The 17,016-nt window shown below is 36.4% G+C and overlaps 1 protein-coding gene across 1 annotated transcript; it reads right to left on the bottom strand.

The window, feature by feature from the left end:
• Nucleotides 1-4,874: 4,874 nt before the first annotated feature.
• On the bottom strand, nt 4,875-16,852 carry LOC113660776 (chitin synthase chs-2-like). Its single transcript, XM_027174561.2, has 20 exons — nt 16,793-16,852; nt 16,470-16,611; nt 16,189-16,371; nt 14,328-15,023; nt 13,851-14,185; nt 13,679-13,768; nt 13,443-13,595; nt 11,498-11,672; nt 10,869-10,973; nt 10,648-10,789; nt 9,881-10,081; nt 9,468-9,752; nt 8,365-8,553; nt 7,167-7,560; nt 7,018-7,034; nt 6,867-6,931; nt 6,120-6,230; nt 5,576-5,793; nt 5,376-5,484; nt 4,875-5,272 (listed from the first exon to the last, which is right to left on the bottom strand). The coding sequence occupies exons 1-20, from the start codon at nt 16,822-16,824 to the stop codon at nt 5,261-5,263; spliced, it is 3,654 nt and encodes a 1,217-aa protein (XP_027030362.2). The 5' UTR covers nt 16,825-16,852; the 3' UTR covers nt 4,875-5,260.
• Between the last annotated feature and the right edge of the window lie 164 nt (nt 16,853-17,016).

Below are 17,016 nucleotides of genomic sequence, written 5' to 3' on the forward strand. Positions count from 1 at the left end.
CTGTAACCTATTTATTAAAGATGCAGGACAACCACCTAGTAATGCATTACAATAGTCCAGTCTAGAGGTCATGAACGCATGAACTAGCTTCTCAGCATCAGATACAGACAGGATGTTTCTCAGCTTGGCAATATTTCTAAGGTGGAAGAAGGCTGTTTTGGTAGTATGAGCGATATGATTTTTAAAAGCCAAGTTACTGTCTAGTATAACACAGAGGTCTTTCACTGTCGAGCTACTTGTAATAGTACATCCCTCTAAATGGGAGTTAAGTTGTGAGAGTTTATGTGCACTGGTTTTTGGACCTATGAGTAGTATTTCAGTCTTATCGGAGTTTAACAATAGAAAGTTGCAGCTCATCCAGTCTTTTATCTCTCTAAGGCACTGAGTTAATTTGGACACTGTGGCTATTTCATCTGGTTTTGATGAGATATAGAACTGTGTGTCATCAGCATAACAATGGAAACTAATCCCATGTCTTCTAATAATGTTCCCTAATGGAAGCATGTATATAGAGAAAAGCAGAGGTCCTAGAACTGATCCTTGAGGGACCCCATAATTAACTGGTAGTAAACTGGAGGATTCACCATTTAATTCTACAAAATGGTATCGGTCAGACAGGTAGGATCTAAACCAGCTTAAAGCCTGACCATGAATACTTGTGTAATATTGTAAGTGATCTAGAAGAATGTTGTGATCTATAGTGTCGAATGCAGCACTAAGGTCAAGTAGAACTAATAGTGACATACAGTCTTGGTCCGAAGCTAAGAACAAGTCGTTTGTAACTTTAACAAGTGCAGTTTCTGTGCTATGATGGGGCCTGAAACCTGACTGAAACTCTTCAAGGATGTTGCTCTCCTGTAAGAAGGAGCTCAGTTGAACAGACACAACCTTTTCAAGTATTTTAGACATAAACGGAAGGTGTGAGATAGGTCTGTAATTTGATAGTTCATTAGGGTCTAAGTTAGGTTTTTTGATGAGTGGCCTAATAACTGCTAACTTGAAAGACTTCGGGACGTAACCTAAAGAACAACGAGGAGTTAATGATATTAAGAAGAGGCTCACCAGCTTTATGTAACACTTCTTTCAGTAATTTAGTTGGGATGGGGTCTAGTGAACATGTTGTTGATTTAGCTGTAGTAATAAGTTTATCTAACTCTTCCTGTTCTGTACTTGTAAAGCTGTGTAAAGCCTTAGGTAAGATTGTGTCACTGGTTGCTCTCATATGTTGGGCGTCACCTATTTTATTCCTGATACTTTCGATTTTATCAGTGAAGAATCTCATAAAGTCCTCACTACTGAAATGTGATGGAATAGTGTGTTCAGATTTCTGATTTTTTGTTAAACTAGCCACTGTGCTAAATAAAAACCTGGGATTGTTCTGGTTATTTTCTATGAGTTTGCTCAGGTGCTCAGCCCTAGCAGCTTTTAGAGCCTGTCTATAGCTGGACATACTGTCCTTATACGCAATTCTAAACACCTCTAATTTAGTTTTTCTCCATTTCCGTTCGAGGTTACGGGTTTTTCTCTTGAGGGTGTGAGTATGACTATTATACCATGGTGCAAGTGTTTTATCTCTATCCTTCTGTAATCTGACTGGGGCAACAGTGTCTACAGTAATCCAATCTAGAGTTAACACATCTATGAAGTTTTTCTGTATTGAGTAATGACGTTATATTTCTTATCTTAGCAATATATCTTAAATGAAAATAGGCTATACAAAGTGTTAGTATCTACATGAGCTTCAGATGACTGGAGTCAATAATCACACCAGGCTTTTTTACTGCTGCACATGGTGAAACAGAAATGCCATCCAGAGTTACACTGTAATCAGAAATCTTACCTCTAGCTTCAGGTGGCCATGAAAAAAGTGCTTCTGTTTTGTCAGAATTACAGTAAGTAGGAGGAAGATTAAAAGCATCCACTGTCTAATGTCCTTTACATATTCCTCTACATGAATAAAGCTGCTACAAACATACAACTATGTGCCATCAGTACAACAGTGAAAGCTAATACCATGTTTATGAATTATTCTAAACAGAACTTTGCTAAACACCAAACTTTGACTGTGTATGTGTTCAAACTGATAGCAATCAGCCAATAAGACTTGAGGTTTGTTCCCAGCACTCTCTATGTACTAAGATATGACTCAATCCTAACTCGTACATAAATTATTATTACATATTATTATTTGTAGATATGATATGTACATAATTTCTGTTCAAAAACTTTTCTAGGATCTTGGAAATGAAAGAGTTTGATATTTGACTATAGTTGGACAGGTGAATTTCAACTGATGCTGCTGTCTTTTTGTTATTCTGATTTGTATGTTGGATGCATGCTATTTAAAGGTGTGTACCTCTGTAGAAAAACGTCATTGCATTTCACATTAAAGCAAACTTGAACTCCCTTAACACATGCCAACTAACAAGTGAAACAAGCTAGCACGTGCTTCCATGACACATGAATCTAAACACATATTATTGGGAAGTACACTACATCAATACATCACTACACCTTCAGAAAATAACACAAACTTAAAATCAATGACACTCATCCATCAGTAAGGCATTGCAGTAATGCTATCTAGAGGTAACACAGGCATGAACTAGTTTTTCTGCATTGTCCAATGACATTACATTTATTATTTTGACAATATTAATTAAATGAAAGAACTAAAGCATTAGAAAAGCACTAGCCCCGTTACTCAGTCATAAGGTCACTAATGCTCATTGCTGGCTATTGTCACTCTTACTGGGAATATAGAGACAGTAATGCCATCCTTCCCATTTAAAAAGTATTTTATTTTCTTGACAATCCACAGATTATAACTCACAATCTCCTGACAATAGGGCAAACACATATCTGTTGTTTGGAGCCTCCACTGTGGAAGTGCTGATTTGACTGGTTTAACATCAAATCGCTTTTTAATCCAATATAAAGAAAAATTAAATATCACACGCATACATTATGCCATTCTAGGAGAGAATTAAACCATGTGTCAAGACAAAAAATCTTCAGTTTAAGCCCTGAATATATGTACACACATATATGTGTATATACAGTGTCTTGCAAAAGTATTCATACCCCCCTGAACTTTTTCACATTTTCATTTTACAACCACAAACAAAAATGTATTTTATTAGGATTTTATGTGATAGACCAACACAGTTGTCTTTTGGGGTAGGTCTCTACCAGCTTTGCACATCTAGAGAGTGAAATCTTTGCCCATTCTTCTTTGCATAATAGCTTAAGCTCAGTCAGATCGGATGGCGAGTGTCTGTGAACAGCGATTCTGTCTCGCCACATATTCTCAATTGGATTTAGGTCTTGACTTTGACTGGGCTATTCTAACACATGAATATGCTTTGATCTAAACCACTCCATTGTAGCTCTGGCTGTATGTTTAGGGTCATTGTCTTGCTGGAAGGTGAACCTCCGGCACAGTCTCAAGTCTTTTGCAGACTCTAACAGGTTTTCATCTAAGATTTCCCTGTATTTGGCTCCATCCATCTTCCCATCAACTCTGACCAGCTTCCCTGTCCCTGCTGAAGAAAAGCATGCTGCCACCACCATGTTTCATGGTGGGGATGGTATGTTCAGGGTAATGTGCAGTGTTAGGTTTCCACTATATATAATGTTTTGAATTTTGGCCGAATTTTGGCCACATAATATTTGGAATTTTGGTTTCATCTGACCAGAGCACCTTCTTCCACGTGCTTGCTGTGTCCCACACATGGCTTGTCGCAAACTGCAAACGGGATTTCTTATGGCTTTCTTTCAACAATGGCTCTCCTCTTGCCACTCTTCCATAAAGACCAGATTTGTGGAGTGCACGACTAATAGTTGTCCTGTGGACAGATTCTCCCACCTGAGCTGTGGATCTCTGCAGCTCCTCCAGAGTTACCATGGGCCTCTTTGCTGCTTCTCTGATTAATGCTCTCCTTGCATGGCCTGTCAGTTTAGATGGACGGCCATGTCTTGGTAGGATTGCAGTTGTGCCATACTCTTTCCATTTCCGGATGATGGATTGTACAAATGCTCTGTGAGATGTTCAAGACTTGGGATATTAATTTCTAACCTAACCCTGTTTTAAACTTCTCCACAACTTCATCCCTGACCTGTCTGGTATGTTCTTTGGTCTTCATGATGCTGTTTGTTCACTAATGTTCTCTAACACACTTCTGATGGCTTGACAGAACAGCTGTATTTATATTAAGATTAAATTACACACAGGTGCACTCTATTTACTAATTAGGTGACTTCTGAAGGCAGTTGGTTTCACTGGATTTTAGTTAGGGGTATCAGAGTAAAGGGGTCTGAATACAAATGCGCACCACACTTTTCACATATTTATTTGTAAAAAAAATTGAACACCATTTATAATTTTCATTCCACTTCACAATTATGTGCCACGTTCTTTCGGTCTATTTCATAAAATCCCAATAAAATACATTTTTCTTTGTGGTTGTGACATGTCAAAATGTGGAAAGGTTCAGTGGGTATGAATACTTTTGCAAGGCACTGTGTATATATATATATATATATATATATATATATATATATATATATATATATATATATATATATATATATATATATATATATCCTCTTCTTAATCCTCTTCATAATATAATATTCATCTTCAGTAATCTAAAAACATTCTGGATTTAATTTAAATAGATGCCACATGTGCTCTATTGGTTTTGCAAATTGCATTCATTTTTACAAAGGGCTCAACTGTAGATTTCTATCTTCAATCCAGGTGATTCATTTTCTCTTAATGACGACATGAAGCATTTGCGTGACATTAAATTTTGGGTGAGGTGTATAAGTAGTACAGAGGTGTGGTTAAAAGAATTGTTGACATACCGTGCTTATATGCAGTGATTTATTGCAAAATAACATTTTTATGATCTGTCAGTCAGTCTAGGACAATTTACAATAATTTTTGCTGTGTTCATGCAAAATGACTCAGATCTGTCTTGTAACAGAAATACAGAAATAAAATATATACAACAAAAAGAATAAAATAAATAAGAATAATGATAATAATGATAATAATGATAATAATAATATTAACAATCATTAGAGAAGAAAAGTAACAAATAGTTATTAAACAGTATTTGAAAAATATATTGCTTTCAATTACATTAAGTTGGCATTGTAGGTTTGCCAGGTTTGTGTGTTGCTAAATAGTTTCCCAGTACATATCATCTTTTGCATCATCCACTTCGAGGCTTTTAGTCAATTTAATTTCCTCCTAAAGAAAATTCTGAAGAGAGAAATTAACCTATTAAATGCTTATGTTATCATAGATAAGAAACATATTACAATGTTAAATCGTTCCAAGGCATTCATAAAACTGTCAAACTTACATTTTCATCATTTTTGTCAGAGATCAGTGCCAAAGCTTGATTTCTCATGTTCCTGTTAACCTCGGCCTCAGTCCCAGTATAAGCAATGAAGTGTATTAAAGTCTGGATTCTAAATGAAAAAACATACATGTACATGTTACATAGTAATCGTTCAGAGCACTTTTAAATATAATGGAAAACAAGATACGTATTATAGGTACCTGTGCCACAGCATAGCTAAAAACTGGATAAGAAGGAGGCCTGCAAAACTCAAGAGGAACATCAGTCCAATGGGGTCGATAAATATCTGTCCAGCTGGGTCAACAGTTCCATTGGTAAAAACTTTAGGGATCTTGATGCTCACTGCGCTGCCAATGGCTTGCAGAAAGAAAGTAGCCACAAGCCACAGGGCATTACAGATAAAAAACACAAACGTTGCCTGAAAATTTAGAGAAGATTATTAGACAAGATTGCTGTGTCCTTTCATTATTCAAATATTCTTACTAGACTGATGTCTTCTAGGCATTTTTCAGTTAATAGGTATACAAAATTCCAGGCTATTGAACAAACAATATTCAAAAATACACCAATATACTGTGGTTGATCTTTCAAGCGTCCTTGACAAAGCAACTGCCATTTGACTTTAGTTTATTCAAGAATTTAAAATTTTTATTAATTGTTAAATTGTTAATAGGGACAATGTGGAAAAAGGGAGAAACGTATTATTCAGGCCAGGTTAACTATGTCAGCTTCCCATTGACAAACCTTGTCACGTAGAACTTTAAGATCTGCTTTGATTTTTTCCTCCTTTCTTTTATCAGTCTCTAGGGGTTTTAGGTATAGTTCAATTAGGTCCTTCCAAAACTTTCCTTCTTCCTAATAAACAAATAAACAAATAAATAAATGAATTTTAAAAAAGGATTAGGATTGTGTTCTGTGAGCCATCAGCTACAGTATTTAATTTTACGTGATGAATAGCCAAAAAAGGAAACAGTAGACATTGTATTAACATCACACATTTAATAATTCATTACATAGTGCACACTACAAGGTTTCTATATTTTGTAGAGCAGAACTGAAATAAAATGTATTTGATTTTAGATGTCCCTGATAAGCCCTGATATTTGGGAAGTTGGGGCATTATAGTTTCTATATAGTTCCTCTGATTCAAACAGGACGACCATAAATATTCCAGTATAAAACAAATATGTTTATGTGTAAAATCTTACAGTCAAAAATCAGACCATGAACTAACTGAGAAATTAAGGCAGGTTTTAGGGCAAGTATTACTTATGTAAGGCACTGAAGATATTTTGGCATAACAAAGAATCAGAAACCATAAAAAAATGTCAGTTGAATATTCTGCTTTATCAGTAAGCACCTAATTTAACAATAACCTAATTTATACGGTGCTATAGAAAAGGTAGTACAGTAAAAAAAATAGAGGCATCTGTGTCCCAAGATAAAATGCATATCGATTGATCTTTTGGAAAAAACAATGGTAATACCCACCAAGTTAAATCTGTCCTCCCTAAGAGCCAGGTCACCGGAGCGTTCTGCCAACTGTTCAATGAAATCTATCCAAAAAAATCTTTGTTAATTTTCTGTGGAACTGTTATATAAAATAAATGTATAAAAGTGTCAAAAGTTTATGTTTACTCACAGTTATCAATGAAAGGTCTGAAAAAACAAAATTACATTCATTTAGTGTTCAGCCACTTAAGCCACAGTAGTTTGGCTAAAATGGATTAATCAGCCATAAAATTGTTAATATTATTTAATGTTATTTATTTATTTTTAAACATATATTACTTTTTTTTAGGTTTGGTATCAACACTCTGTAGAAGGGCTTCATTCTCTGGCAGTGTACTCTTCACCTTCTCTTCTTTGTTCACCTGAAACTCAAAGTTGTATCCACATATTTTGAACAGCTTCTGACACTTGACATTTTTTGCTGTGGTCTGGTCAGGTCCACTGGTCTGGTTGCCAGATTCACGAGTGCCCCATGACACGTTATTCATGTTGACCATGGAGTAAATTGCCAGTAGCAGGTAGCCACTGGGGATGCAGATGATGTAAAGAAAGCCAAAGATGATAAGATGGAACTCATGAGGATGAAGAAGAGCTGTGGTAGTGTACATGACGATTATGCCAATAAAGAACAAGCCACTTGGGGTCATGAAAGTCTGCTGCAATACCATGTCCCCTGAAAACACATAAAAACACAGATAAGAAGATGAATTTTGGTATGAAATATGTACAATATAAATTTTGAGCAAACTGTATGGATTATTTGATGTTTTGGAGGCAGGGTTGTGGTCAAGTACCAGTTTGGGAATAGTTAGTAGAATAGCTGGGAAAGGTAAATGTCAAGGCATCTGTTCAAGATTATTCTAACAACTGTTCTGTGTTTCAATAAGCAGTAGCAAGGATAAAATGGAGAGAGACAAGAGCCATGGGAAGAATGAGCCATCTATACATGTGCAAATAAAATAAAATCACTAAAACTCAAAGTGATTTTCGATTCAAAGTCCTGACGAGCTCCTTTCTGAGTTGTCCCAAGCTTGCCACCCATCTCCTGATTAAAGTATTACATAGAGTTTATCTTATTTTATCAGTAATTTAAACATGCTGAACAACCCAGATATAACCCACACGGATACAGGGAGAATTTTGTGAAGCCCTGTATTATTTATTGGGGAAATACTAAAACAGTCACAGTCACACTACAATATTAATAGACACTGCAAATTGTTTACCTTTTGTTACGAAATGCTAAAGATGATAACAGTCAGATCTAAAATAAAGGACCAACAACGTGTGCACATGGATGGTGCAGTACAGAGCAGAAGTGATTCTTATTAACAATAGTACATGAAAAGATGTAAATTCCTAAAGGCCCAAGTAAAGGCTCATGTTTCTTTGTTTTTTAATCAAAACAATGCATTACAGCATAGCTTTTTAATTGGAATAAAAGCAAAGGTTCGAAGTAAAAGCAAACTTCACTTACCTATAATCGATAAGATGGTTGCTGTCATAAGAAAAGCATAGATTATGCTCATGACACCAGCAATGCTGATTTGTAAGTCTGATTTTGCATGGCCAAGACAATAGCAGAGAACCATGTAGATTGCAGGAGGAACAACTGCCATCACAAGAGCAACGTTGGCGTTTATTTTCAGAACAAACGTAAAGCATCCTGTTGAGAAGAGAGGTGATTTTAACACAACGCCAAATGTGTCTTAAAATCTGTTTTGCTATCTTTTTCAAACTTATACCTTGAATTAAGCTATCTTTTGATATACATCTAAACTTTGTCCAAACTCACCACCCCCGCTCTTAACCTTCTATTATTTCAACTAATTTTCATTGTTTCATTTACGAAATGAATTTAACTTAACCTGAGGTAGCAAGGAATGGTACAGGAGATCAATGTTATTACTGTCAGTGGATTCATTACACTAATCAATTATCTTCCTGGAGTAATATTCCTGGTTTTGCACTGACACTTCAGAGCAACTCAAAGAACTTCACAATACATTAGAGGTAACCATACATTAAACATTTATAAACATATATTAACCATTTCAAAGTATTGAACTTTTGAAGTCAGTCAAAAATTAAGTCTCTCAAACTTTTGTAATGTCTATATTTTTATATTCACAGTGCCTGAAGGAAAAGTTATTGATGTTCAACGCTGAAAAGATATTAAGTTTAGTGGTCATTTCCTGCTTTAAACTCCTTATGTTTGCTTACAGCATTATATAGTGATGGTTAAGGTTGAATTGAACTGAATTTAATTCAATTTATTTGTATAGTGCTTTTAACAGTTGACATTGTCTCAAAGCAGAAGTAAGATAAGATTAACTTTATTGATCCTACAGTGGGGAAATTCACTATATAGAAACAAAAAGTATATAAGTATAGAAACAGTATAAAAATGTTAAAGTTTAAAAATAAATTATTATTCATCTATAACATCTATCCCGAATGACTGATGTGTTCCACAACAGAGGTCTAATGCTAGTGCTAAATAGACTTAAATGATTAAAATGGATCTGAAAAGAAATGGTGAAACAGGTCTTAGCATATAAACAGCATCTAAACTCTCACCTGCAATCATGAGGCAGACTGTAGCTGGCCCCAAGATTGAGGCAGCCATGGTGAAAGTCTGGTACAGAATGTAGGGCCGTGATATGGACTTGTTGAGTTGTGCGGTGATAGTGCCACTGGAAAGAAGATCCAGAGTGTTGGCCATGGTGGACGGACCCCAGCGCCTCCGCTGGTTGTAAAACTCCTTGAACTCCTGTGGTGCATTAGTGTATGAGTCAGAGGCAGCGTTGTACTCCACTCGCCATCCCTGCTGCAGGAGTAGTGTGCACAGCCAGCGGTCTTCACCTGCAAACACAGAGGCAGAACATACAAGCTGCACGTGGATAAACACTACATATATATGTATTAAGAGTATGTACAGTGATTAATGTCATTTTTTTTTGTCTCTTTTGTCTTTGCGCTTTGTCACTCACCCTGGTCATACTGTAGACAATGGGACGCCTCAGTCGCTTTTGTTGTGTATCTCTTCATGACATTGTCACTCATGAGTGCTTCTGCACGCATCAGGCTGAAACAGCCCGGGCTGCACAACACAGATCCGAACACATGTTCAGCTGTCTTCTGCAGCCAGTGACCCACAGCATACTCGAATTTCTGATACCACACCATCGGACCTGCAACACACACACAGAGCTTTTACCAAACAGAGATGATAGCATGATAAGGGAGAGCCAGATTACTGGTGGGAATTGGCAAAGGACCAAATTGCTGGCCAGTGTTTATATGCTTTTTTAATGACATCCCATTAGATTACTACATCAGCCTATAAGTACAAAACACAACAAAAAAAAAAGCAAAAAAATGAAACAGCAACTTAAGTCATCAACAAGTCATTAACAAAACCAAAAACAACAGCAAGATGCAGTACAGCAACTCACATAGTCTGAGATACAGAGGAAAACTGGGATATAAATGCATTTATATGGCTTCAACATCTGCTTCTATATGTATGTGGTCTGATATGAATACACCATTCTAACCAAAACACACTGCATTGGAGGTGTTTAGAATATCACACCCACTTTGGACTCCACCCATGTTTTGTAAGTATGAGCATAATACCATTTGACCAGAGATACATATTTAGATTTGCCAGTAAGTCTAATGAACTCACAACCTCTTGATATTTCTTCTTCTTCTTCTTTTTCTTATTCTTATTCTTCTTCTTCTTATTAATCACCTGTGCCAGTGGGATTGATCCTGCCACAAGCAGCTCCCACTTCAGGGTACAACCTGAGCCGATCCACTAAAAGCATGACGGCTGAAGGCTGGAAATCTGTGTCTCCATCTAGGGCCAGAATGTACGTGTTCTCCTTGGCTTTCTGGAGGAGAAAGGAAATTCTTCTTAGATTAGATTACGAGACAGGCTTAATTCAGTAATTTTAGGATGATCACACATACTTTTAATTGGTCTTCAATAACTGTCAGCTGCTCATCCCCTTCCAGGTACATCTCATAGTATTGCTTGTGCAGCCTCCAGCCAAGAAGGTAGTACATGTACATGATCTTTAGTGAAAAGAAGAGAAGCATAATTACAATTATCCTGTAAGTAGGATACGTTAAGCATAGTGACAATGTGGATTTTGTAGGGTTGCAATAATTAATAGACACAATATATTTAAGAAAAAACAAAAAGGCTTGCCAACAAGTTTCATTATTGATCAGTTGGATTGTGTTATGAAACTCTCATTATACAGTATTACTTTTACACAGTATTGCAATATTAAAGTCTAAAAAAACTATTGATTATTAAACATTTTCCTCAAATTTAGCCTCTGTAATTTATATAATATAATTATCTAAAACTCATAAAATAGTATATTATTTTGCTTTTTGCAAAACTGTTTTTCTTCTTCATCTTTAACATTTACACCCAGAATGAATCCAGTAATGGAATCATTTTAAAACATAATGGTATGCAGTCATACTGGTATAGTGTATACCTGAAACATTACAGCATGCTACAATTGTTAAGCATGATTACTGTGGAGGAAATGTTTCAGGAAATATAGAAGTCTGCAGCAGCTCACCTGAGACCATCTCTTTTTGTGGCGGATCTGGTGTTTGTCCTTGAAATGAACAAATAGCAAGTTGCCATGGGGAAGTGTGTACTGCAGCCGGCAGCCATACGGTGTCTGGAAGATTTTCTGGTCTGGAAGCAGCTTTCTGTTCCTAAATACACTTTTGCTATCTTCTGTGAATATGCTGTATATAATCAGGACACACACACACACACACACACACACACACACACACACACACACACACACACACACACACACACACACAAATTCCAATTATAAAAATGCAGGTAAAGCAACACAGGTGTGATTATGATTATGATTATTAAATAATATAACAAAATATCCAGACAGGCCAGATGTGCTTCCTATTATAACTTACAAAAAAAATATAATAATTATAATACATTATTATTTAGTATATTAATACTTTTGCACAGGTCGTTTGCAGCCACAATGGTGTTTTAGGCATATGGTTACATATACTGTATTTGTGGTTGCCTTTTGTGATATATATAAAAAGTACCGATGCATGTGTATGATCGTAGAGCCCAAGTAAAACAGGCGTTTTTTGTGCTGAAAAGTGCTAAAAAGAGAGAAGTTAAATTGCCTCCTGTTTATTCACCTCTTCCCAAACACTCTAGAGTGTTACACTGATGCTGAAAACCTAGGAGGTGAGGATGATACGCAGTCACTGAGTCCTTACAGCTCCCCTGAATCATCAAGACCATCCCTTCACTCTCTTATTATATTATTATTATTATTATTATTATTATTATTATTATTATTATTATTATTATTATTATTATTATTATTATTATTATTATTATTATTATATGGACAGTGCCAAGGATGACTCAATTTCTGCCTGAACCACATCAGCATTTTTGAATTAAAGGCTATGCATTTTTTTTTTTAAATATTTGTAATATTCATACCAAATAACCTAGGATTCAAAATGGTAAAAGTTAGTTCTAGAAAAAGAAGAGCTCAGAGAAACTATATAAACTAATGCAATATAACATAATAGCAAATATTATGCTGCTAAGATGAGTAACAGGATTAACCCCCAATTCTCCCATTTCTGTTTTGAAAGTTATTAGTCAGATGGCTACCTGGTGTAGCCTGCTGGATGTGTAATAAGTACGAAGAAAAGAAAGATAGATGACTATAGCAGGTGTCATTTTCAGTATCATTGAAGTATCGTATGGCACATTGCTAAAATGTTATGATAGTGTATTCAAATGATAGTGAAAACAATTTTTTGTATATTTGTCCTCATCACACAAAAATGTAATTCCTTATATCGTGCATTGCTGAATCATGTTGGGTGTGTGTGTGTGTGTAATTAGTGTTTCAACACTGTAGGATGTGAACTTTCCTGCTCTGTATAGTAGCAGTTTCTACTGCAGACTGTGTGTCTATCTTCTAGATCATTTTTTCAAATTCATGCATAGAAAGAAGAAATCCACATAAGCCCTGCAGGCCCTGAGTGATTTAACCAATGTACTTCTTAATTGGGGCATAAGGTGAGATGTGACAGATTTCCTGTCTCATCAGGGGGAGTCTGTGGCAGGCCAGACAGCCCCCTGAGTTAGCAGCGGGGGTATATAGCAGTGAGTTTGTGAATGGAGAGTGGAGTTGGGAAAATGTGTAGTATGAATGAGTGTGCTCATTCACCTTTCTGGGTGATTTATGTGATTTCTAAGTGTTTTTTGTTTCAGGGAACAATGTTGAGGAGATTAAAGGACAGCATGGCATAGAAGCCACTGTGCATGAGCTGTGTGCATCCATGCATGCCCATGCACGCGTTTGTCTGTTTGTGTGTGCGAGACCCAATGATAGAAAACGCAAAAGATACAAACAGAAAAACAATGAGCCCAGCTGAGTTGTCCCTATTTCCTTCCTAAATCCACACACATGTTACAAGATTATTCATAGATTATTCACTTACACATAAACTTCTCTGATGACTTCCACCAGGGTCTCGGCATACTCGTTGACACATCGCTTGTTGTCTTTGGTCAGAAAAGCATCGTCGAAATAAATGTGAGACTCAAAAACAACATCATTAAATTGGTTTTTCTTTGGTCGGAATTTGTCCAGCCTGAAAAAAAAATAGAGAAACCATTTATTTAAGATTGATCTGTGAAGTTCTCACATAAAAGGTCTTTTTCACCATCAGAATACCTGAACATTGAGATAATCATCTTCAGCATTTCATCTGCAGTCTCATGCCACATGGTTGCACAGAGGTAGATGGTCACCTTCTCCTGTTCCCTATTAGTGAAAATGTAGGACTGTTAATTCCAGATGATGATATACATCAATATGAATTGTCCTATATTAAGCATTTAATTACCTGGCTTGTTTTGGCTGAAGCACAATCTCGAACCTGGTGTTCAGGAGCATGGACTGATCAATAAATGCTGCTTCATAAATGTCACACACAAAGAGGTCCTTCGTCCTGGCAATACGTCCCATGTTCAAGAACCAGATGTAGAGTGTGCAGAGCACCAGACCGAGCCACCAGCTCACCAAGGACAATCCAAGCAGACCAAATCCCACTACAGTATCCTTGTCCGAGATATGGTGACACATGCCACGAGTTAAATCACTCACCAACAGTCTCACAACGTCAAGTCCTGGCTTTGGCACAATCGCAAAGGTGCTACAGTAGTCAGAAAATGAAGCATTCTGCAGAAAGAATTGCAAAAGTACTGCTTAAACAAAGTTTTTAGAGTAAGATAGACTTTATCTGCCTTGTATATCTAACGCCTTTTCCGTCAATTTGTATCTAAATAAAGCATTTTTAATCTTATTTTTTTATTATTTCTACCTGTTGATAGTTAACTGGAATCCAGATAGCCAGTGCGAAGGCCCCCACCATGGCAGGAGAAGTGAAGATCATGGGAATAAGGAAGCTGCGACGCACAGCGTGCATTTTGCATGCAACCACGGTCATGTAGCGACACAGAGCTGAAGCTAGAACCTGAATAGCGAAGAGGCTCAAGACGAGAATTTCAGTAAATTTTTCGACTTTCAGCACTGATGACCAGTCCTGTCCCGAGAGCTTCACATAAGCACCAAGGACAGTGGAGGTCACAGCGATTCGCACCAAGCTAGCCACAATGTTCACAAAGTTTCGGGACCTTTTGATGTCCCGGATTGTGTTCTGGAAGAAGACGATGTTGAAAAGAGTGGCGTAGTTTTCCCACCAGTTCAAAGAGACCAGGAAAGTGCCTCCTATGGCTAAACCCACAAATAGCCCTATGTCCTTGTCTCCATCTTGCTTTCTAAGGTAGTTAGCAACAAAGAAGATAAAACCTGCAATTGAGAAAATGACAGCGGCTAACGAAGTTGCAATGAATCGTCTCCTTCCGTGTGCGACTGCATTTGCGATTACTTGCAGGATGGCTGATAATGTACTAATGCCATTCAGAAGCATCACATTAGTCAGGATGTCAAATCTGGGCATAGAGACCAGGGTAAGGACGGAAGAGCCGAGAGCCACCAAAGTTTCCACTGCAACAATCTGAACAAAAATGAGCAATTTGATGTAAAATTAAATTAAACAGTAATACAAAATACACAGAAATGCATTAAAGTCTCAGGCAATAAATTAAACAACCTTTGTGATACTACATAGTTGACAGTTAATAAGCATTATCCAACAAATGTACTTTTAATACAGAGGATCTCTCTGGCAACATAAACAACATCAATGATGGGCATTTTGATCTTACACATGTCATGCTTTTTTCTATAAGTCAAAAACATTTAGGAGTCTGAACATATATCTTTGAGCATAACCGTCATGGTCAGGGACAAAGATAAAATAAAATTACATCCTTATTTGCCTTCTATTTTGATGTAATCACACTTTAAACACTATGTCCTATGTTTATCATCTTACTCCTTAATCTTACTGGTCCAGCCATTAAATTTAGTTCCTTTCCATTTAGTTTTCTGTACAAAAAGGACTGTTCATATGTAACAGACTGACTGTACAGGAAAGCAGTTTCTCATATAACTAAATCATACAGTATGAAAGTAGGATGGTAGTTATTATTTGTACATGGTACTTAGTGGAGTGGAGTTTCAGTGCTGTATCCTCACGAGTGCAAGCAACTCGTTTACAGCCATAGATTGTTTAATGCTTAGACTTTGTGTTACTGATCTCTTTCAGTTCCCTGACTGCCTAGTGTTTTGAATTGTCTCAAAGTGTATTAATAAAACTTGTTCCACCTGCAATTGCACCTGCCTCCATGTTTTAACTTTAACTACATAAAGGGCCAACTTTTTACAGCTCTAAGCTGATAATTTGCTAATTAGCTTTAATAATGAAATAAATGTCCTTAAATCACACGCACTTAACTCGAACCAACAGGTTACCGAGAAAAATAGAAATTGTAATTAAAGCAAATAAAGCGCTTTTCTAGAAATCTCTGGTGAAGGATTCCACATACAACCTTTATTTTTTAGGGTTCCCTCAGAGCAAAGATATTCGATCTATGGATCACACTAGCTTAGCTGGGCCTAAAAATAATTTTTGTTGAGTCATGAATAAGATGAAACGTTTTAAAATGTAAATATTCTTCATTTTGAAAGACAAATTTAGGGTGCTAGATTTAAGGGTGTTTGTTTGATTTCACAAGCTCATAAATATCCTATATATTTGAATTATGGTCAGTACTTACCCATAGCAATGTCTGCATTGATGGGGTTTTTGAGTCCTTAAAAGTAATTTTCCAAATGCTTTTGATCAACAGTAAAATGCATGGAGCAATTAGAAGGCACCCAATGAAGAGGAAAGCGTAAGGTTTGGTTTCTATGGTGATTGATGTATTGCTGCAAAGGTTTATTAATAGCAAAAGAGATGCCTGAAATGATAAAGACAGAAATAACCAACATATTTATCACATACCAATGCCTTAAAATATATGCATATTAGATATATAACTGTTTATATCAAACCTACTTTGCTAAAGAAGGCAAGTCCAAACACCAAGATTCCCACAAAAGTACAGATTATGATTTGGATGAAGTACACAAACTTGCGCGGTTTTAGCTCATCTGTAATAATAGGTGTTTCCCGAGCAGCATCCCAGGCCTGCCTGGCCCTACAAAATACCAGAACATAAACTCTTTAGTTTTAAAATAAATTTTACATTTTTACTGATTTTTCTGTGCATTATTATAATAATACTCATGAACAAATAGATACAAAGCTAGTCTTTAAATATAAACAGAAATGAATTGAAAATGAAAAGACAAGAAAGAAAGATAAGACTGAATTCTTACCTGTGCTCTTTTTCACTCAGATGTTCATGCATACTTGTTCAGCGACAAAGTGACAAGTTGACACACCACTGACAGATATATTCGTAGGCGTTGACCAATCAAACTGCACATTACCCCTCCTAGTTTCGTCAGCGAGTATGTCATTAATTATATTCTTTTGTCAGATATAAGAAAGAATTCTTTTGTGAACGTCAGGGATAATAATAGTAAAGGATGATATATTC

The sequence above is a fragment of the Tachysurus fulvidraco genome, chromosome 7 (assembly GCF_022655615.1).
Source record: "Tachysurus fulvidraco isolate hzauxx_2018 chromosome 7, HZAU_PFXX_2.0, whole genome shotgun sequence".
NCBI classification, from domain to species: Eukaryota; Metazoa; Chordata; class Actinopteri; order Siluriformes; family Bagridae; genus Tachysurus; species Tachysurus fulvidraco.

Bases quoted from the DNA above. Each gene is read 5' to 3' on its own strand.
- LOC113660776 (XM_027174561.2), bottom strand. From the start codon at position 16,824: ATGCATGAACATCTGAGTGAAAAAGAGCACAG. The intron at 13,596-13,678 runs GTATTCTGATGG...TTTTTTTTTCAG, and splicing joins ATGATTATCTCAATGTTCAG to GCTGGACAAATTCCGACCAA. The intron at 7,561-8,364 runs GTAAGTGAAGTT...ATGTGTTTTCAG, and splicing joins AACCATCTTATCGATTATAG to GGGACATGGTATTGCAGCAG.